This window comes from Eptatretus burgeri, chromosome 4, assembly GCF_056783735.1.
Source record: "Eptatretus burgeri isolate ZD-2024b chromosome 4, Ebu_testis_v1, whole genome shotgun sequence".
In the NCBI taxonomy this organism is placed as follows: domain Eukaryota; kingdom Metazoa; phylum Chordata; class Myxini; order Myxiniformes; family Myxinidae; genus Eptatretus; species Eptatretus burgeri.
This window is the reverse complement of record NC_140964.1, coordinates 128,481,592-128,505,231: the sequence shown is the minus strand read 5'-3', so window position 1 is coordinate 128,505,231 and position 23,640 is coordinate 128,481,592. Positions and strand designations below refer to the sequence as shown.

At 46.0% G+C, this 23,640-nt stretch overlaps 1 protein-coding gene across 2 annotated transcripts in view; it reads left to right on the top strand.

The window, feature by feature from the left end:
* Positions 1-19,337, top strand: part of LOC147029088 (protein RCC2-like) — a 164,158-nt gene extending 144,821 nt beyond the window's left edge. For both annotated transcript variants that reach the window (XM_085880054.1, XM_085880053.1), the window contains 2 exons: positions 13,242-13,319; positions 13,835-19,337. In XM_085880054.1, coding sequence (XP_085736180.1) covers positions 13,242-13,319; positions 13,835-13,939 — 183 coding nt within the window. In that variant the 3' untranslated portion in view covers positions 13,940-19,337. The remainder of the gene's footprint in view (positions 1-13,241; positions 13,320-13,834) is intronic.
* The last annotated feature ends 4,303 nt before the right edge of the window (positions 19,338-23,640 follow it).

The window sequence follows — 23,640 nt, the reverse complement described above, 5'->3', positions numbered from 1 at the left end:
AGGACGGTTTGGAGACAAAGTGAGAGAGGCGAGATTGAGATGGTTTGGACATGTGCACAGGAGGGAAGCGGAGTATATCAGGAGAAGGATGTTGAAGATGGAGCAGCCAGGCAGGAGGAGAAGAGGAAGGCCAAAGAAGAGGTTCATGGATACGGTGAGGGTGGACATGCGGGTGGTTGGAGTGTCAATGGAAGATGTGGAGGATAGAGCGAAATGGAGACGGTTGATCCGCTGTGGCGACCCCTAACGGGAGCGAGCCGAAAGAAGAAGAAGAAGATATATATATATATATATATATATATATATATATATATATATATATATATATATATATATATATATATATATATATATATATATATATATATATATATTGTTGTGGTTGACGAAATTCGCAAACCACCATTCAGGTCCCTTAGGTGAGATATCTCTGTAAGTATATGTGTAGTTAGGCCCAAACCCGTTGTTTAGAGGGAATAAATGTCATTCATTCGGGCGGCGACCCTTCTAGATAGCCGTTTTTCTTTTACTATCTTTATTTTGGACCAGCCGCCATTACTACCATTACTACCACCACCAACCACGTCTCAACAGCCATCACACAACAACCATCAACCGCAACGCCGCTTCACAACCACAGCCACGACCCTTGCCGTCACATCTCGCTCTCGCAACCATCGCATCACCGCCATTCCCGCGCCGCTTGTGGACACCGATCCTGGACTCGTGCAGGGCGCGCGCCGAGCGGCGGGTGCAAAAACACCAGCCTTTCCGAAGAAATCGGATCAAAAACGATTCACGCCCACTTCTGTTCCGTCCTATCAGTGAGCATGGGGCGATTTTGCCCCGCCTCCAGGTGCGTCGGAGTATAATCGCTATATGCAGATTCGCGGATCAAAAAGCATTCACGCCCGCTTTTCCTCTGTCCAATGGGGAGCCAGCCAGAGGTAAAGGGTCGAAGGTGAAGGAGCGAAGCCACGGGGGCTATAAAGGGCCGCGTTCGCTCGCCAAAAAGGCAGTTGAGTTGGGAAGAGTCGGAGAGTTGAGTTGGGAAGAGTTGGCAGTTGAGTTGGGAAGAGTTGGCAGTTGAGTTGGAAAGAGTCAGTCAAGGAGAGTTGAGAAGAGAAGAGTCGGAGAAAGCAGTTGGACGGAGCTGTGGAGAGTGGGAGAGTTGGAGAGGTGGCGGCGGCGAAGGCAGTCGAGAGGGCGCTCGTGTCAGAGTCGGGGAGCTGCGGAGAGGGGAGGCCGATAACGCGACCGAGGTCGCGGTGGAGACGCTCGTCGCGGGACCCGAGCCAGCGAGATATCCTCATCCCCCCCGAGCATCAACAACCCCCTCCTGTTTCCCCCTGCGCTGAGATAGTGTGAGAAGGGGGCCCCGTTCCCACCCCATTCCAGACACTGTCCACGAGGCCCGCGGAGTCGGGGCGCCACCGCCATTTTGCGGCTCATCACCAGACGGGTAGGCTCGACGCGGTCTCGGCCCCAGGCCCGTCTGCCCCCCCTCATCGTTGAGGGTGGTCCCTTTTTCTTTTGCTTTGAGTATATGTGTTGTCGGCGCCGTCTGTGAAGTAAAACTGTATAAGTGTTGCCGTGTGCTCGGTAGTCGGTTAGATCTGCATTGTTGCATTTGCTTTTTGTGCAGAATTGTGTGTTTCTTCTATTTTTACATTTGCTTTTGGTGTATAATTGTATATGTGTGCTATCCGTGTGCCATCGCGAAATAAATGTGCTTTATGTTGAACTGTTTTTCCCGTTTCGCTTCGTCTTTTCCTTTATTGAATCTCCATCTTACTTCACGTAAAGGGTTGGTAGTGGGCTAAATACGCCCGAGAATTAATCGAACCGTCGAGGCTGACGATAACACCGCTCGGTTATCCCGATAGTACGGAACGGGTCGCTTAAAGTTGCCCGTGTCCGAAGTCGACCTGCGGCGAGGTGCGATCGCCCGGTCTATCCTCCGTGTGGGTACTTAGGTAGGTCGAATTTGGCGAGCAACCCTATCCCACGCGGGGGGCCGATTGGCACGATCGTGGTGAGGCCGAAAGGCCCACCCGTGACTAGTTCCCGGCGTTAGTCCGAGAGGGTCACGACGGGATTGTCCGTCCAGTGGGCGACGTGCCGCGATTCGAGTTACGTGGCCGCTCGCACGCCGGCGGGCGCGAATCAGCAACACTGGTGTCAGGTCGTGCGATATAAACTCATCGCCCTCCTAGCGGCACTGGTGTCGGAGAACGGGAAAACGGGCTCTCCTGTCTCCAGCTAAATTCACGGGAATCGGTCCAGGGGTGAGAGGAGCGACCCCCGATTCCCTCCAAATTACGAGCGAGCTAAATTAACCCTTTACGAGAAATAAGATGGCGTCTCAAGGCGAGCGGGAGCCGGGGGTAGTAGAAATGGATATAGAATGTGTAGAATCCATGGTCCAGGATGAAATACCCGTGCAGGAAATGTCGGTTGTGCAGGAACACGAACTCGCCCAACTGAACCCAGAGCCCGAAATAGGTGCGGCGGCGGCCGCGGTGTATGACACCTCCCCTCCCCCCCTCCGCCAAAACCCCCCGATCCTGGCCGAATCGGCTCACCCAAGCGCACCCGACATGGCCCAGCTATGCGCCATGCTGGCAGGAATCAGTGGGGACATGCACGAAATGAAAACAAAAATGGAAACAAACACGAACGAAATAAAAGGCATGAACAAGCAAATGAACGAAGTGAAAACGAAAATGGATGCGAATACACAGCAAATGAACGAAATGGAAACAAACATGAAGGAAGAAATGAAAGAGCTGCGGGGTGAGACGCAGAGCATGGGCCGAAGCCTGCAGGCGGGCATGAAGGCAATGGCAGCGGAGCTCAAAATGGCAACTCCACGTGTGGGAGCGAACGAGCTGGGAGGGAGTGCAACGGCTGTCAGGCCCGCGGTGGAGGCGGGTAAGGAGAAAATAATTCGGGGGACGTATTGGGCTAGAAGCGTGACGGAGACGTGCACGAGGGAGATAAGAGACGAGGTGAAAGTAATTGCGAGGGAGAGAAAAGAACAATTAATACGGAAAGCAAGGAGGAGGTACGCGGAGATCGTGAAAGAGCAAGGAGTGAAAAACAGGGAAGGACGGGAGCGACTTAAGGAGAAAGCAAGGTTGACCTACATAAAGATAAGGGAAAGACGCCAGAAAGAAGCAGAGACCAATAGACACGAGGAGACGACAGAAAGAATAAAATGTATAGAGACACGGGAGATAGAGGGTGAATTGGACAAGGTTAGTGACGCACACACACACACAGAGGTAGTGGAGGATAGTGAGGGTGAGCTCGCGGAGCGTGTAGGGACCCAGTGCGAGCAGCGGGATGGCCTCCTCCAGGAACGAGGGGAGGGAGTATGCCCCCTTGAGGTGAGTCACGACCAGGTGAGTTCGGTCGTGCTTTGCGAGTTCGGAGGGAGGAGTGCTGTGGACAGGTGCCCGGAGAGCTTGGGGGGTATAGAGGCCCCGGAGACCCTTGTGGGGACACGAATCCCCAGTGTGGTTGTCCCGGTGTGTGTGGTGTCGAGGTGTGTGTTCACGAGTGTGGCGAAATGCGTGCTGCGACGCACGCATAGCGCGGGTCCAAGGGCGTGTGTGAGAGCGACCGGGTGGGTGACAAAGACCCCGTGTGTGGAAGCGACCCCGTGTGTGAGTGGTGTGGTGGTAAGTGTGCAGAAGGGCGTGCTTCCCAGCACGCCGTGTGTGGATGAGACACTGCGGGCGAGTGCCCCCGCGTGTGTGAGTGAGACACCGCGGGCGAGTTCCCCCGCGTGTGTGAGTGAGACACCGCGGGCGAGTGCCCCCGCGTGTGTGAGTGAGATACCGCGGGCGAGTGCCCCCGCGTGTGTGAGTGAGACACCGCGGGCGAGTGCCCCCGCGTGTGTGAGTGAGGCACGATGTGTGAGTGAGACACCGCGGGCGAGTGCCCCCGCGTGTGTGAATGGTGTAGTGGCGGGTGTGCCAAAGGGCGTGCTTCCCAGCATGCCGTGTGTGGATGGGGCACCGTGTGTGAGTGTCGCCGTGTGTGTGAGTGAAGCGGCCAGTATGAATGGAGCACTACGTGTGAGTGGTATGGGTAGTGTGAGGGAAACGGCATGCGTGAGTGAAACGGCCAGTATGAATGGAGCACCACGTGTGAGTGGTATGGGTAGTGTGAGGGAAATGGCACGCGTGAGTGAGCGGCCGAGTGTGAGAGAGACAGCGTGTGCCAGGTCTTTGTGTGTAAGGGAGATGTCGGTCGGCATGTGTGAACATGCAGCCGCGTCTCCCGGTGTGAGTTTAATGGTGAGGTATGTGAGCGTCGTAACACGCGGGAGTGCGTGTGTGGAATGGAGACGGAGACGGCGACAGAAGAAAGAAAGCCGAGTAGCGGCTGTAGTTGTTTCGGGGACCGTGCCGGGTTCACCCAGCAGCGAGCACGAGGTCCGTGCTGTGCAACGCACGAGGCCCCCACGTGCTCGCTTGCGGGAATGAAGTCCCGGTCCGGAAACGCACGCGGTGGATTTGCCGATCCCGCGGACGGACAAAGTTTAGGCAGGATTACGGATTTGGACCGGACGGGTTCTCCACGCGATCGTGTGTGTTAAGCTCCAACGGGCAACGCACATGTGTTCGCGTGGGGAACCCCTCGAGACGTGGGGCTTGTGTTTTTTTTTATGCGCACGGTGACGTCATGGCTGCACGTGGGGTTGGAATCCGGCAGGAGGGGTATCCCTGCTGGATGGTACCGTCCAAGGAGGGACGAGGTACACGTGCAGCTGCATGACGTCACGGGCAGGTGCAAAGTGCGCGAGCTGTGAGTTGCCGCGCTGGTGCTGCGCATGTAAAAAAAAAAAAGAAAGAAAAAAAAGCAAGCCTCACTTTCGGGTGCACAGGATTCCTGGGCAAGGGGTGGAAGACCCCCTTGACCAGGGCACAGGATGGAAACTAGTTAGGGGGAAGGGTTAGCTTAGCTAGACCGGCTCCATGGGGCAGGGGTAAGTCCTCATGGGGCCCGTGGAATGGATTAGTTAGAGGGATGATAGCGAGATTTAGGTTGGGTAAATAATTTTTGGGACATTTGAGAACAGTGACAGACAGTGAATGTGTAGTGGGGACGTAGCTTAGCTACGTAGTGTTAAAAGGAACGTGCTGTAGTTTAAGGGACGACGTGGGAGCACGAGTTAGTTAGGGGAGGTAGTTAGAAGGATGGCAGAGTTCAGCGGTGAGTGTGTTGAAGAGTTGTTGGTGAGTGAAGTGGAAGCATGTGCTTGGTGAGTGAGTGAGGCCAGCGGGTCTGTGTGTATGGAGCGAATGGGGACTGCATGGTGCGACGAGTGATTGGGGAGAGGAGTGACTCCTGCCCAAGGGACCCCGGGGTCAGTGTAGACTGAGTTAGGGGGTTAGTCAAACTGAAAAATGGAGGTTGTTTTGTTGTTGGTGGGAGTGTAGGCTCGAAACCCGTTTGGAGGGGTGCAGGAGCCCTGTTGACTGGCTGGGAGCGTGGCTGCGAAAGGTGAGTATCGCTGAGTGGGTACCCCGGGCACCAGGCTAGTCGGCCGTAGTAGGCCAAGGGCCCATGGGAGGCCGGGATAGCGTAGTGGGCACGGGTGCGCCTGCTTGGTGCGGGGGCCCGGGGCGCCATTAGCCGCGTGGGCAGTGTTGTGGGCACGGGTGACCCTCGGAAAGGGGCCTGAGAAGCCAGCCTGCCACGTGTGCGTTTCAGGGGAGGTGCCATGGGGGGCACTCCCCGGTGTTTAGGGAGCTGGTAGGCTCGGAGGCAGTGTAGTGCCCGGGGGTGCCATCGTCGGAGAATCAGCAGAGGGTCGTGCCTGCCAAAGGGAGCCACGTGTCCCAGCCATGAGACCGTGTGAGGGCACGGGAAGAAAATTGGGGGGCGAGGCCCAAAATTGTAAGGACACCAACACAGGCGACGGGAATCTGGGTTGTTAGAACCAATAGTTTAAGCGAGAGGCGCTTGTTGAAAGCCCCGGGGTAGTTTAACAGTTAAATGGTTAGGGTAGATAGGAAGTGTACCCCTCCGCACCATCCATCCCCTCGCTCTCGTTGTGGGCCGCTGGACCCACATTGGGTTAGATCGCTGAAGTCTGGGGAGGCCATCCTGAGGCTTGAATTGGGCCTCGACACAGGATTTTAGCTCTCCCTTGTTCCCCTCCGGGAAGGGAACGTAGGGGCTGGGAGTAGGCTAGGTGACAGGATAGGTTAGCCGAACAAGGACGGTACAGGGGGTTAGGGGACGATTTATAGTGGGGAAGTAAAAAAAAAAAGAAAAAAAGTTGGGGCTAAATTGGGGTTTGACAAATTAAGGGAGTGGGTATAGACAGTGACAGGCAAAGGCGATAGGTTGGGAGGGAGACCGTAGGGTAGGTCCGAGCCCGCCTTCCGAGTGGCCAGCACCACCGCACTCCCTCCACCAACCTCCACTGAACGGCAAAGGCTGGCCAGCTTCATCTGCTGGCTGCGTTGCTGCAAGGCAGAGGCCGGCCAACTTCATCGGCAGCTGTTGTTTTGCTGCAAGGCCTGTGCCGGCTGGATCGGCTGCAGCTGCTGTGCTGCAAGGCCTGTACCGGCCGGATCGTCTGCAGCTGTTTTCTGCAAGGCCTGTGCCGGCCAGTTCATCTGCCGGCTGTGTTTGCCTGCAGCGGCCTTGTTCTGCAGGCTGTGTTTGCCTGATCACCTTTGCCATGCCATGCCCACTGCCCCTGTTCAACAGCCCCGTTCAACTTTTGCTTTGCCCCCCCTGTTCATTGCCATGTGCGCCAGGATCAGAAAGCAACAGTTTGCAAGCTGCAAGAACTGCCCTGTTGGCAGCTACAACACGGGCCTGCAGTGGCGGCCCGTGCACCGTGTTTGCGTGCATCCATTCATCCATCCATTCGTTGTGCTCATTGCGTGTGCCACTTGAGCTGGCACGGAGACTGCGTTTGTGCAGCCCATGCCCCGTTGTGGTTCACTGCGTTCAGTTCAAAAGGGAAGGCCTTGGACTGCGTGTGAGCAGCCGGCCACGTTCCCTGTCACCTGCATTGTTTGAGCCAGAGACTGCATGCGAGCAGCCTGGCTCCCTGCTAACTGCTTTCTTTTTGCAGAGTTCAGTGATCCTGGGCCATGGTTTAGTGTAAAATTTGTAAGTTAAGGTTAAGATGTACTGTAAATATGAGTGCGCCCCCGGCATGTCTGTCCTAGCGCCGGCAATTTTATTTAAGTCGTCCGTGTGAGTGAGTTTGTTTAGGTAGTTACTCAGCCCTCAGGTTATTTATTTTGGGGACACGAATACCATGAATGTCGCACTCAGGGATCCGTAGGTAAAATGTACTAGGGGAAAACTACACATGATGGCACACGAAAATTTGACGACTCGGGACGAGTCTGTAAAAAGGGGAGGGGGTAGTGTTGTGGTTGACGAAATTCGCAAACCACCATTCAGGTCCCTTAGGTGAGATATCTCTGTATGTATATGTGTAGTTAGGCCCAAACCCGTTGTTTAGAGGGAATAAATGTCATTCATTCGGGCTGCGACCCTTCTAGATAGCCGTTTTTCTTTTACTATCTTTATTTTGGACCAGCCGCCATTACTACCATTACTACCACCACCAACCACGTCTCAACAGCCATCACACAACAACCATCAACCGCAACGCCGCTTCACAACCACAGCCACGACCCTTGCCGTCACATCTCGCTCTTGCAACCATCGCATCACCGCCATTCCCGCGCCGCTTGTGGACACCGATGCTGGACTCGTGCAGGGCGCGCGCCGAGCGGCGGGTGCAAAAACACCAGCCTTTCCGAAGAAATCGGATCAAAAACGATTCACGCCCACTTCTGTTCCGTCCTATCAGTGAGCATGGGGCGATTTGGCCCCGCCTCCAGGTGCGTCGGAGTATAATCGCTATATGCAGATTCGCGGATCAAAAAGCATTCACGCCCGCTTTTCCTCTGTCCAATGGGGAGCCAGCCAGAGGTAAAGGGTCGAAGGTGAAGGAGCGAAGCCACGGGGGCTATAAAGGGCCGCGTTCGCTCGCCAAAAAGGCAGTTGAGTTGGGAAGAGTCGGAGAGTTGAGTTGGGAAGAGTCGGAGAGTTGAGTTGGGAAGAGTTGGCAGTTGAGTTGGGAAGAGTTGGCAGTTGAGTTGGAAAGAGTCAGTCAAGGAGAGTTGAGAAGAGAAGAGTCGGAGAAAGCAGTTGGACGGAGCTGTGGAGAGTGGGAGAGTTGGAGAGGTGGCGGCGGCGAAGGCAGTCGAGAGGGCGCTCGTGTCAGAGTCGGGGAGCTGCGGAGAGGGGAGGCCGATAACGCGACCGAGGTCGCGGTGGAGACGCTCGTCGCGGGACCCGAGCCAGCGAGATATCCTCATCCCCCCGAGCATCAACAACCCCCTCCTGTTTCCCCCCGCGCTGAGATAGTGTGAGAAGGGGGCCCCGTTCCCACCCCATTCCAGACACTGTCCGCGAGGCCCGCGGAGTCGGGGCGCCACCGCCATTTTGCGGCTCATCACCAGACGGGTAGGCTCGACGCGGTCTCGGCCCCAGGCCCGTCTGCCCCCCTCATCGTTGAGGGTGGTCCCTTTTTCTTTTGCTTTGAGTATATGTGTTGTCGGCGCCGTCTGTGAAGTAAAACTGTATAAGTGTTGCCGTGTGCTCGGTAGTCGGTTAGATCTGCATTGTTGCATTTGCTTTTTGTGCAGAATTGTGTGTTTCTTCTATTTTTACATTTGCTTTTGGTGTATAATTGTATATGTGTGCTATCCGTGTGCCATCGCGAAATAAATGTGCTTTATGTTGAACTGTTTTTCCCGTTTCGCTTCGTCTTTTCCTTTATTGAATCTCCATCTTACTTCACGTAAAGGGTTGGTAGTGGGCTAAATACGCCCGAGAATTAATCGAACCGTCGAGGCCGACAATAACACCGCTCGGTTATCCCGATAGTACGGAACGGGTCGCTTAAAGTGGCCCGTGTCCGAAGTTGACCTGCGGCGAGGTGCGATCGCCCGGTCTACCCTCTGTGTGGGTACTTCGGTAGGTCGAATTTGGCGAGCAACCCTATCCCACGCGGGGCGCCGATTGGCACGATCGTGGTGAGGCCGAAAGGCCCACCCGTGACTAGTTCCCGGCGTTAGTCCGAGAGGGTCACGACGGGATTGTCCGTCCGGTGGGCGATGTGCCGCGATTCGAGTTACGTGGCCGCTCGCAAGCCGGCGGGCGCGAATCCGCAACAATATATATATATATATATATATATATATATATATATATATATATATATATATATATATATATATATATATATATATATATTGTGTCTGTGCCGTTGATTGTTATCTCCATAATTAGCGTTTCAGAGGGTGGAACGGAGCCCTTCCATGACTCAAAGTGTCCACCTTCGTTTCAGTGAAGCATCGTGATTCATGGCCTAATTTGTGAAACTTTCTTGTTCGCAGAGTTTTGTTCCAAGGTCTCTTTTCAGGGACGTCACAGCTCTGGACAGCCTCCAACTGCAGTTCATTTGTAGTAATGTTCCCAAGAATGGTTTGTCGGAACTTGTTGAGGTTCTTCTGTATCATTCGCATTGCTCCAGTTATTATCACTGGAACAATTTTGGTGCTCTTCGGCTTCCAGGATCTTTTCGCTTCATTCTTGAGATCATGATATTTGGTCGTTTTCTTGATTCCTGCGTTATTTCGACCAAAATCACTGGGTACTGAAACCTCAATTAGCAATATCTTATGGTCCTTTTTGTATTGAGGGAGGCACACCCGTGCGCTCCCCCATTATGCACCTTCCCTGCCATCAAAAGCGATCATTTTTTTTTCAGATGTATTGAGGTGTATATAACCGAAGATGTGGTCATGGAATGTGGGATCATCCGATATTCCTCAGACCACAGCTGATGTTGAGCGTTGCGTTCAAAATGGATCTGAATTGTATCATTCAGTTTGTTCCCATGGTGGATACTTCATGATTAATGAATTACCGGAATGATTTGTCATCGGAGATGCTTCTTTTCTCTGAACCATTCGTGAACCAAGAAGTGGAATGGTATCCTAAATATCAGATAATCCAGAGTCCCCATCATTCTGTTTGAATTTGGCAATCAGTTTGTGTTTTCAAGACTCAAGAACATGCTTTTTGACCGTGGGAAATTCTCCATGGTGCACAACAATCGGCATCAAATGTGTTGGAGAAGAAATCTTTGTTACGAGTGATTCACATCATCGAGATGTTTAAGGCAAATGTTCAACTTATAGCAAAACCATAATTCTGATCGAAGGTCACTTCCATGTCAGACCTTGTTCAATACGTCAGACATTGATTTGTTTTGATCATTATGTCAGTTGTTTCATTATATGCAATGTCTGTGTTTCATTCAATGGGATTTTTATGATGAGACAATAATTAAAATAAATGTTGAGTTTTGAACGAAAGTTTTTTCATCGGAGTACTTTTCAAGTGTATTAGAGCATTCTTTGTCTATATTTAGAATCGTCTTTAGAAAAAAAAAAACATGTGTGGGAATAGTCCCACAAAAAAATGTCCCACTCGCCCTGCTCGGCAAAATTATATTTTTCAGTGCAATGTAAATTTTTGCATCTTCCCCCAACCTAAAATCATGGATCTGCACCTGGTATCTGAATATTACGTCCTGTCAAAGTGCTTTGTTTTCTATGCTCACATAAGATGGGATAATAGGTCGTACGTGACCATTCTGTCCTTGTTTTCAATGAGTGCTTTTGGTTTGTGTTTCCATGAGTTTTATGGAACTGGGATATTACATTTTTGCAAATGTGCCAGTGGATTACTCTACATAGCATGTTGTGCCTTTGTGTGTACAGCTGCTCTGCCATGAGTGTTTTACATCCCAATAGGAGGTGGCTTGTACTTTCTGTTTCGACCTTGCAGAACCAACACTTGTCCGATTGACTCAGTCCCACCATTTCTTAAACCATTCATGTAGTGTCCTTGGTCTTGGGCATTTATAATAATTCATTTTCTGTCCCAATTGAGCTGACCTCTTCTCAACCATTCCAGTAATCTCTCTTTGTCCATTCCCAATGTGTCAAACTCTTTTTAAAAATATTTTTCTGCTCTTTTGTCTTTCTCACATTTGTCACTACACGTCTGTTGATATTTCATCTTGTATTTTTATTTTGTCTTTTTGCAATTGTTACGGCTGTATTTGTTGTTGTGTTAGTTTTCAGGATCAGCCTCATTCGACACACGTATTCTTTGGCAATTGTTTGTGACATATTTGGTGGCCCTTTTATACAATGAGGTATTTGTATGATGCTTTGCTGTTGAGATCCTTTATTGTTGTATCTCAGTCGATATTTATGTTGTCCGTTTTTTTGTTGGTTTACCTTGTACGAAAGTGCATACTTACTGAGGCCAAATTCCATTCGAATGTCGAGTACTGTTTCACTAATTTCAGTTGTTCTACCAATTTTTTGTCTTTGGTACAAAGAGTTTTGGATCATCCATGTACGGTAGATGTTTCACATTCCCTGACTCCTTGGAAGTTCTCTTAATGCACGTACAGGGTGTATCAATGTCCTTGCTCATTAGTGAGGTTTCTCAGTGGGTCCAGGGCCAGGCAAAACAGGAGGGGCGAAATGCTATATCACCTTGGAAGATCCCTCGACACATCTTCACTGCTGCTATTTTGATCCTTCCTTCCGAGTGTTGCAGTATCAATGTGCTATTCCAAAGCTCCATTGCTTTCTCAATCAGTTTGATTATTTGGGGATTGATTTTGTACAATTTTATCATCCATGAATGTCGGACACAATCAAAAGCTTTTTTGTCGTCTATCCAGGCTGTGGACAATTTGTTTCTTCTGGTTTTATGCTTAAGTATGGCTTTCTTGGTCTACCATTTCATTACCCTCTGTGAGCCATTCATCATTGCCATCATTACCTTGTCTAACAACTGGTTTTGTTTTTCCCCTTTGTTAACTTCATCATAAAATTTTTTTTTTATCTTCCTTGCTCTTCATTTCCATTTTGAGTTTTTTTAGCAACCATGACCTTTAGGTCTTTGTCCTTGGAGATACATACATACATATATATGTATATATATATATATATATATATATATATATATATATATATATATATATATATATATATATATATATATATATATATATACATGTACATACATACATTGGATTCTCTTTAATAGCTTTGGACTTTTGTTTCCTCATATCAACTGCTGCATTTGTCCTGTTTTCTTTCTCAGTTGTTCTCTATTTCATTTGTCCCCATTTCCATGGTGGTACTTGGTCTTTGTGTGGAGGGCCTGGTTTATTTTTCTTGCGATGATGTTTTCCTGTCACTTTTTCTTGAACGAGCCATGCTGCCGCAAAGCTCAGAGTGTTGATTTCCTTCAATCCGGTTGACCTTGGAATGATTTTTCTGAGTGCCGTGTTGGCTCTTCCTCTCCAGTATTTTCTGTCCCTTTGTTATGTTCTATTTTGTAGAGTTGTGGTCTTTCTCTGAGTGCTATGAGCCTCATTTACTCTATTTTGTTGGCCAGCTTATCCTCCAGTTCATGCTGCTCTTCATCTTCATCGTCCTCGTCTTCTTGCTTTACCTCATTTTGCCATTCTCCTCTTCTTCCTGCCCATCATCTGCAATTCATCTTCCTCCTCTTTGTGCCCATCACTATCCACCCTTCCCGTCCTTCTATTCCCCCCCCCTCAATGACTTGTCATACCCGTCGCTGGTGCAATACTGCACCCTCTCCCATGCCACGCCAGCTTCCCAGAAGGTGCACTTGACAACTCCTATTGCATACACCACCCCATAGAACATGTCTGAGTTCTGCAAAACTCGAGGTTCTTGGAAATATAATGAAAGCAATTTTTGTTCTCCAGTGTTGAAGCATATCATTCAATTTAAATAAAGGTTTGCAGGAGTTTAAAGAAAGGTTTAAAGGCTTATAAATTAATTAATTCCTGGTGGCACCACCGTTTTACCAGTGTCTATTAGATCACCCAATCTGACACGTTACATTAGTTCTTCGCGCCTGTTGTTTGTGCCATTTATAACATCCTTAAAAACACAAAGTTTCCTCTTTGGAATGATTTTCAAGTTTGTTTGACAGGCAGACAAACAGAGTAAAAATATTATCCCACTCATTTTCATCAAAGGAGTAAGTTATTTTCGCTGAGTGCTTCTTGTTGTTTTTATTTATTTATTTAATGATTTTGGGACCTTTTTTTTCAGGGGTATGGAGAGGGTCGGCCACGATCCTCGTCTGTGCCACAGGAGCTCAAGAAGCTGGATGGAATCTACATCCAGGAGGTATTTGAACTCTTGCCTTGAAATTCTCATCTCAGATCCATTCTTATTGTTTCTATGCAGCATATGACTGTGGGGTGGCATCCCACAGGAAGGTGATGGCAGGAATTTGGAATTTGTTCAGGGTGTACCGGCGTTAGCTTGCCTCCTCTTCGGGAAGGACACCTAGAAAGTTTAACGTCCATCCGAGGGACAGCACACACATTGATGAATCACCCTGCCTGGGAAGCACCAGGATGACAGTTTATAGCTGGGTCTTGTTTAACAACCACCTCTAGAGCAACCTTGCCGCAACCTCGATGCCTCATTAAATCTATAGATTCAGGCTCATGACTGACTTTGACAATTACAAATGACCAACAGTCCTTGCTTTAGCTCTACCTCTTGAGGTCAACCATGGGGTCACACGGCCATGAATCCAGTCCGAGCTATTTCCATTTTCTCGTTTGCTTTGAACTCCATTTTTTGTTCTTGCTCCATCATCATCATCACGTTTATTCTCACACCATCTGCTGCAGGTGGCAATGGGCTTTGCTCACTCGCTTTTCCTCGCCCGTGATGAGACGGCTGAAGACCGAGAGAAGATTGAAAAACTGCCCGAGTATAGCCCGCGCCCACTGTAATTCCTTCATCGCTGCGTTCCATCATCCTTCTACAGCAACACATCGACTGCTTTTCCGCAATCAATTCACGGTCCTGCTTCACTGTGAAGGATCTGTTTTATCCACCATTATACACACACAATTATCAATTATAAATGTGTAATGCAAACATTTCTCGGTGAACTGTAATCGGTGAAAAGTTTGTTTTTTGAAACTTTAACAACAAACGGTAGCTGAACATACCCAAAGCTGAACTTTTGCTGGTTCTCCTCATCATTAGTTATTTTAATTAATTCTTTTGAAGTTGAGATTTCTTTTTATTGTGGAGAACGGTAATTGAGTTATTTAAAAAAAAAAATTTTTTAATCAGTTGAGGTTTTTTTTCTTTTTCAGGTTGGAGGTTAAACTCATCTTGTCAAGCAGTAGATAACCAGTTTAAATGGAGCGTGCCGGTTTTTTTTTTATTTTTTACGGTGGCCTGCTCCAAGTTGAAGGGTGCCCATTGACCCCGACTCAATTTTTGCAAAATTCATGTTTGCCTCGTTTTCACAAACTTGCTTGGTAAAACGTTCACTTTTAGAACACAAATTTAAACCTGTTGGAACTTAGACTCATGCAAACCTTGAATTTTGTTTTAGTTTCATCATGGGGGCATGGTCAGATATCCATCTGGCCCCTGGCCTTTGATATGCATCGTATGGCATGGTCAGATGTCCGTCTGGCCCCTGGCCTTTGATCGTATGGCATGGTCAGATATCCATCTGGCCCCTGGCCTTTGATCGTATGGCATGGTCAGATGTCCGTCTGGCCCCTGGCCTTTGATATTCATCATGTGGCATGGTCAGATGTCCGTCTGGCCCCTGGCCTTTGATATGTATCGTATGGCATGGTCAGATGTCCGTCTAGCCCCTGGCCTTTGATGCTGCTGTCACTTCTCCGAGAGTAAACACATTAACTTCATGGGAAATAAGCATTTGTGTGGAAACAAAGGTTTATCTCGAAAAGTGTTCACTAAACAGAGGCAACAGTGTTGTAGGTGAATGTTCATTTCAAATGAAAATGTTTGTGAGTTCACATGAATGAAGAATATCTCTCCTCGTTGCTGGCAATACAATAACTTGCGTCTCCTCGTGTTTGGCTCAGAAATATATATATATATATATATATATATATATATATATATATATATATATATATATATATATATATATATATATATATATATATATCTGCAGTTCAAGGTTCAGGTGGATGTTTCATTACAGAATATGTAAAAATAATAGTTCACTGCTGAAAGTTTGTGCAATATTTTCTTCCCCGAGCAAGTTATGCAGGAAGTGACGTCGATAGTAGTCAAAGCACCCTGGGCAAAATCAAGATGGCGGCCAGCATAATCACTTGTGAAGTGGGATAGAGGTGTCTCTTGAAGTTCCTGGTGAAGGTAAAACAAACGGCTGAGTTCCACGGGAGACTATCTGTGCAACTTGGTGATTCATGACTTTCACACAGTTTGTTTAAATGTTGCAGTGAGTTTTAAAATGGCCACAAATTCGTGCGCGATCTTGGATATCATAGCACGCAACTAATTTCAATCAATGAAGCAAACATAAAACGTATTGAGCAGCTAATTTTGGAGAATCCCCGGATCACTTGAGCCGAAATTGCAGGATAAGTGGATGTCGGTGTTGGAAGTGTGGAAACAATCATTCATCCTTACTTGAAGTTCAATAAGGTTAGCGCAAGGTGGATAAACAAAGGACTTCGTGTTTCATCGAAATCTATAACTTGTGAGGCTGTTTCAACACGAGCTCCTGGAATGCTACCAGAGGGAATCGAATGGTTTATTGAATAAGATTGTGACAAGTGATGAGACCTCATTGGATCATTTCGTGCGAGAATCGAACCAAGCCAGGCAAGGAGTGGATCGAGATATTCTTGGTCCCATATTCCAAAAACATTCGAGGTTCAGGCATGAGCCAGAAAAACAGGCATTTGGACCACTCGAAGAACATTTGGGTGGCATTGAGTTTGTGAACGATGAAGACGTCAAAGCATGTGTCCAGAAATTGCTATACAGTCTACCCATCCCAAAGATTTATACACAGGTGTCAAGGCACAGCGAGCATAATGATTGGACAATCGCGTATGTGAGGCAAGGGAATACCTGAAGAAATAGGTGACGTTTCATCAAGCTCACCTGTACTTTTTGTGTTTTTCCGGAATAGAGTCCACATCAACCTTGAACTACGTGTGTGTGTGTGTGTGTGTGTGTGTGTGTGTGTGTGTGTGTGTGTGTGTGTGTGTGTGTGTGTGTGTGTGTGTGTGTGTGTGTGTGTGTGTGTGTGTGTGTGTGTGTGTTGTGCCTCTGATGTTTTTTCCTTTTTCTCGACTACGTATATTAAAGCTTTAGCCGTAAGATATTTTGGAGAAACGTCATTTGGCATAACTAGGTGAGAGGTGGAAATTTTTCCGAGTGAACTCGGCTTCCCAGGACAGGGTTAACAGTCTCCTGCAATCATTACTTCGATAACTAACTGTTGTTTTGATGATGGTGTTTGCTACAATCCATTGCATTTCACAAAATGGACCTGCAGACAGTGTTGAAGGATGTGTTCCTATCCCACTGGTTTAGGGAGCTGTTGGAGGGTTTAGAATGTGGTTACGGTGCCTTTTATTAATCATTACCTCCGCCACGGAAGGTGGATGGAGGTTATGTTTTCACCACTGTCCGTCTGTCCGTCTGTGTGAGATATCTCAAAAAGTTGTGGACGCATCATGACCAAACTCTGTGGATGAGATGAATCGGTGACAAGAACAAGCGGATTCGGTTTTCGTTCAGGTCTGGATTCATATTCGGCCTATCAGTGGGATGCGCAATGCAAACAGTTCGGCTTGGCGGAGGGATGCGCTCCACCGAGCGACGTTCTCGTACAAAAACTTGTCTCTCCGTGTGTCGACCTCAAATCTCAGCTATATTTTTTTTTGGAATAACTAAAACAAGTTGATGGTCTTGTTTCTTCAAATACAATAGAATACCCAAAAAAGGTGATAATCACTGAATATAATTATATTACCCAACACCATTGCTTTGTCTTTTTCTTGGAATGTTCCTCCTGCAATTATGAGGCTCGATGTTAATGAATGTAAGATAAGGGTACAGTCAGTGTAAGACAACTTTCTGGTTTATGTCAGGTGTGGTTTTTGCTTCATCCATTCGCCGGCCCCCACGGCAAGAAAATACAAAATTCTCTTTGTCCACCGCAGAACCCACCTGTGGTCTCATTAAAATGGTTACCATGCCAACAAATATATTCCAGTTTCATAGGCTGTGGGATTTTTGAACCGTTAACGCTTGGTACATGTCGGTACCATTATAGTGCTGCAAAAGAATGTTCTTGGTAGATCTAGTACATTGTACAAGGTACTCAAAGCACAATATGGAACACATGGATGACATTGCCATCCTGGATTGCCTTACAACAATTTGGAACGTTTGCACCGATTTGGGATACATGATCAAATTGATACGGCGGGGGGGGGGGGAGGATCTCAATCATGCCAGATGAAGGTGCAACTGATCTTGATATTGATTGCATTCTGCAACCGACGTCGTTTGAGTGACGACGTGAATCCAAGACAACGATGTGCTTGTTTTTGCCACGTGTTGGGTGAAAGATGATCTGAAAGAGCACAAAATGTTTATTTCACCGGTTCCATGAATTCTCAATTTTAATGCTCCTGGAAATAATAGCGATGGACATTTCCGTTCCTTGCACTGGTTTGGAGATTGAGCATCCATGAACTTTCACCAGATGTTGCATTCTGACTCGTGACGTAAAGTTTTTCATGGAAACATTGCCATATTTTGCGCCGAGTCACTCTTGAGCTGCTCTTTCTTGATAATTTGCTTGATGAAAGCTTAAAACCTCAAGTGGAGCGACTCAAGGTAGACATCTTCTTGCTCGGAGTTTGTCAGTGCAACGACGTATTATTTTGGGGGACCGGATGATCTTTGTGCCCCGTCAAGATGCCCCTCGATAAATCACTGAGGCTTGCTCTCTTAAAATTCTTCGGAAAAGAAAAACACACTTTGTAGCGAGCTTTTTGTTGGTCTAACAGACGATGTGGCACGTCACGTGACGAGGTGCTTGATCACAAATATTTGCGTACATTTAAGAGATTTAAATATTTTGTTTTTGTGTTTTTTTTTACTTTTGAGTATTAGCCACACACATTATCCTGAAGTCAAAAGAGCGGTAAAATACTGCACAAAGAGATGTGTTTGTTTGATTCTGGATGTAGTGATTGGTATGTTTCGTCCCATCTCTGGGTTTAATCTTTCGGGCTTGGTGGTTGCGCGTGGTGAGGCCCACAAGTACGGTCTCCGTTTGTATTGGAAAATCGTGTTTTCATTTATTTCACATTTTCATCATCTTGGAGTGTCCTTTAAATGTCATTCAGAGTAATTTTGTTTCGAGGCTCTTTTTATAGTTGTCTATGATCGCTGGGTGGCTTTTTGTTCAAGTTTAATTGATTGTTGTTGCAATGTTTCCATGTATCTGTCTTCAGTTTTCTCTTTGATAGATTTTATCATTCCTGTTGCAGTTCTTTTCAGGTTTTATGACATGTTTGTGTGTGTATATATATATATATATATATATATTGGTACTTTTTCTCATTTATTTTCTCTCTGCTCTGATTAAACCAAAGCTTTCAGTCTGTGTTACCCTTTGGAAATATGTTGTCTTGTTACATGTTTTACCTCCGAATAATTTTGCTGCATTTTCATCTTAAAGGGCCTGGTGTTGTCAATGATGCGGTACCTGATGTGTAGACCGTTCATCAAAGTACATCTGTGGGTAATGAGTGTCGGAATATTCACCGTTGATGTTTGACTTACATTTTCATTCGGAATGTCCTGTCTCCGTACAAAGGCACACAATTCACAAAACCTTCAAGCAGGGTTGGGAAGAAGATTATTAGATTTTGCGCACGGCCAAAGGGTGTATTAATTAAGTCTCTATGTTATCGATCACACGACAGCTGTTCTTTAGATTCGAGTTTTTTTTTTTTTTTAAGTGTTTTTGTGATGTGTATGGAGGCAATGGTCGAACCAAACATTATATGCCGAAATGCATTCAGTCCGCTATCATCGCTTATCTGTTCGTTTTGCTTTTGAAAACAGAAGTAAACATTTTATTATGTTGTTATAAATAAAAATATGGTCAATTATGGAGAATCTTTTAAGATTTCGTACAGTCCTCTGTCTGGCTACCCTGCGGCGAGCCGTGGTTTCCTGTTGTATCGTCACTGCGGTAGGGCAAAGTCTGTGCAGTGGTGTGTTGCATTGTGCCATTCACAAAAGTACAATGAAGTTTCTTTTGTTATGGTTGTTTCAAATAAATATCCTAACTGAGTTCACCTCTTGTTGATTCATTTCGTTTTGGATGCATATGGGACGCCCAGTTTTACATCCATCCGAGGGACTGCCTGTGAGACATCAGGATGGCAGTTTATAGCTGGGGGCTATATTCAAACCCTCAAGGTATGCACACTCGACAGGTGGAAGCAACTGGCTGGGGATTCAAATGCGGGCTGGATGGCTCAGACAGGTGCAAGTGTGCGTACGTCGAGGTCTCGGCCAACCTTTCATCTTTCGTGAAAAAGTCACTGGTATGGAAATATAATTTCAGTATTGCTTTGATCTCATGACCTCCATAAGGCCACATTTATTCATTATTTAAGCACAACGGCCAAGTTTTCTCTTTTTTTTCACCACTTTCTTGTATATTTCCATATTTTCTCCTCTTCCTCCCCAAACCACATACCCTCTCTATTCTCAATTGGTCCAACTCCTTTTTCCTCTTTTGATGTATGAAATCATTTGCATGTAGCCCTAAACTATAACTGACTGCAAACTGTTATTAGACCTGTTGTTGCATACATCTGTAATTTCATATCAATAACTCATCTCTCAGTTAACAATCACAACAACCAACCTCGAGGACCGTGTCAGGAATTGTAGGTTTCTGTGCAAAATGCATAAAATTAGCATATTGCATTACTAATTAGAGAATAATTAGATAAGTCAACATATTGTGAAATTTTTTTGTTTCTTTATCATGATCATTACTTTATGATCTGTGCCTGTGCAAATTTTCAATTTCATTGGACCATCGACGGCCAATATCTAAGGGGGTGCTTGGAGTCCTTCTCTCCCCCCCCCCAGTCAGGAAATTTCAAAATCACTCAGTTCACTTCAGGTTAAAGCTAGATTTTCACAGTTTTAGTCTTGGACATGTGTTTCTCAATTGAGGTTTTAAAACATCAAGAATGCCATCTGTTCTTGGCTGTTAACGCTGGAAACTCGTGTTCAAATCCAATACACTGTCCTATATATTATTTGTCACATATTTACTCATGTCCTTGTGATTGATGTAAAAGTACATTGTTAAAAGTACATTGATGAAAAAGCACTGAGATGCATCTTAGTTGTAAAGCCAAATTCATGGTCATACAAGCTACGCCTGCTGTCTTTCTGCCCCCCCCCCCCCATAAAAATACCTTTTTATACATATGGGGAAAAAAGAAGTAAGTTTTTTTTTTATTTTATTTTATTTTTGAGAAAAACACCTTTTTATAAAAATAAAAAAGGAAGAATGAACAATCTGAGCACAAAAGTGAAATATTTGGACAAAACTCAACACGTGTACTTTAACCTGAAGACCAAAGTACATGGTCATACAAAGCATCTAAAATTAATGCACAACAAACAGCGAACAAACATGGAACAACTAGAGGGGGAGCACTCAGTAGAGTGCAAAACCTCCGCCGCCAAAACTGCTTGGTCACTCAAGTGAACCTGATATCCTATTCATTCAATTTGACGTCAACAGTGCTCACAGAGTTATAGTTTGCAACTTTCCCTTTTACTTTTAACTTTTACATACTCAATTCACGCCTGGTGTTGGCGCAGTGGTTAGGGCAGCGGCTTGGGATCCAAAAGGTCCTGAATTCAAGCCCCGTTGGGCCACTGAATTAATACACCAGGGGGTTGACTCAGCCTGTCATCCTTCCGAGGTCGGCGAAATGAGTACCAGTATACTGGGCCGGTGTATACCCGGTTAAAATAGGTGTACCATATCCCTGTGTCGTAAGAGGCGACCAGGGTTGCGTCAGGAAGGGCATCCGGTGTAAAACATGTGCCAAATCACAATGCGGATCATATGGATTATCCGCTGTGGCGACCCCGAACAGGAACAGCCGAAAGAAGAAAAAGATACTCAATTCATTCGTCATAACTAGATTCCTTGAGACAGAAATTGATTTTACATGGGTTTTTTTTTTTTTACATGGGATTTTACATGGGATTTTACATCCACCTGAAGTTCCAAAATCAGCCGCAATTATAATTTTGGCATGTTTTTTGTTGGAAATCACTTTTAACATGTAGAAATGCAAAAAAATAATCGAAATTTTGATGAAAAAAAAGTTACAAATTTTTTTTTTCTCTAACAATTTTTTTTTTGGGGGGGGGGGGGTTGGAAATCACTTAAAACATGTAGAAATGCAAAAAAAAAAAAATTAAAATATTTTTTGAAAATGGCCGCAATAGCGGCCCTATTGGATTTTGGACCAAGTCCAAAATCTAATGACATGATCCTTGGACCAGACCTAACCCCCCCCCCCCCCACCAAGTTTCGTCGAAATCCGTCAAGGAGTTTTTCCGTAATACTGTTCACAAACAAACAAACAAACAAACAGAAAGGGGTGAAAACAGTAACCTCCGATCTTCGATGGCGGAGGTTAACAAGGAGCATACATGGAACAAACAGGGAACAAATAGGAAACATATATGGAACAAAGAGGGAACAGACAGTGAACAAACAGTTAATGAACAATGGACAAACAAGGGAATAAAGAGGGAACAGAAAGCGAACATCGCGGGAACAAACAAGGAACAACCGTTTGTCTTCTACCGCAACCCCCTTCTGGTGAAACTGCCACAATCAAGAATCACTGCTCACCTTCACTCTTTCACTCATCTTTTTATTCCCACCTCGAGAACAAACTCACACACACTCTTCAATCCCATTCTTCCCTCCAGGTCTTCAAAACAGCAATTCACCACCATCTCTCATCTTCCCCCATCCAAAACCACGATCTTATCTAACCCGTTCATCCACCCCAAACCAACCTCCTTCAAACCAACCCTGTTTTGCTTCCTTCCCAGTGCCCATCTTGGTTACCCCGTGTACCCCATCCCATCCTTTTCCCTTACACAGACATCCTAATGTCTCGATTCCCCACTGCTTTGTGTTTCCCTCTTCCACCCCTCTTGTCTCCTGCTCCCTTTGTTATATGTTCTGTGTGTTAGGTCTCATACGAGCCTCGACAATGTACACAAAAAAATGAAACGGGGAACAAACGGAGAACATGTAAATATACAGTGAAGTAGAGAGAACATACGGATATCAAACAAGAAACAAATAGCAAGCATTCAGAGATCAAACAAGGAACATACAGTGAAATACATTACACAAACAGGGAACATACAGAGAACATACAGGGAACATACAGGGAACATACAATAAAATACAGGGAACATACAGATAACAAACAGGGAACATACAGAGAAAAAACAGTGAACATACAGGGAACATACAGAGAACAAACAGGGAACATACAGAGAAAAAACAGTGAACATACAGCGAACATACAGAGAAAAAACAGTGAACATACAGCGAACATACAGAGAACAAACAGGGAACATACAATAAAATACAGGGAACATCCAGCGAACATATAGGGAACATACGGAGAACAAACAGGGAACATACAGAGAAAAAACAGTGAACATACAGAGAACATACAGAGAACAAACAGGGAACATACAGATAACAAACAGGGAACATACAGGAAACATACAGAGAACATACAGAGAAAAAACAGTGAACATACAAAGAACAAACAGGGAACATACAGCGAACATACAGAGAACAAACAGGGAACATACAGCGAACATACAGCGAACATACGGATATCAAATAAGAAACAAATAGCGAGCATTCAGAGATCAAACAAGGAACATACAGAGAACAAACAGGGAGCATACAGTAAAATACAGGGAACATCCAGCGAACATACAGATAACATACAGGGAACATACAGGGAACATACAGAGAAAAAACAGTGAACATACAGGGAGCATACAGTAAAATACAGGGAACATCCAGCGAACATACAGATAACATACAGATAACATACAGGGAACATACAGAGAAAAAACAGTGAACATACAGAGAACAAACAGGGAACATACAGATAACAAACAGGGAACATACAGAGAACAAACAGGGAGCATACAGAGAAAAAACAGCGAACATACAGAGAACAAACAGGGAACATACAATAAAATACAGGGAACATCCAGCGAACATACAGGGAACATACGGCGAACATACAGAGAACAAACAGGGAACATACAGAGAAAAAACAGTGAACATACAGAGAACATACGGATATCAAATAAGAAACAAATAGCGAGCATTCAGAGATCAAACAAGGAACATACAGAGAACATACAGAGAACAAACAGGGAGCATACAGTAAAATACAGGGAACATCCAGCGAACATACAGAGAACATACGGATATCAAACAAGAAACAAATAGCGAGCATTCAGAGATCAAACAAGGAACATACAGTAAAATACAGAGAAC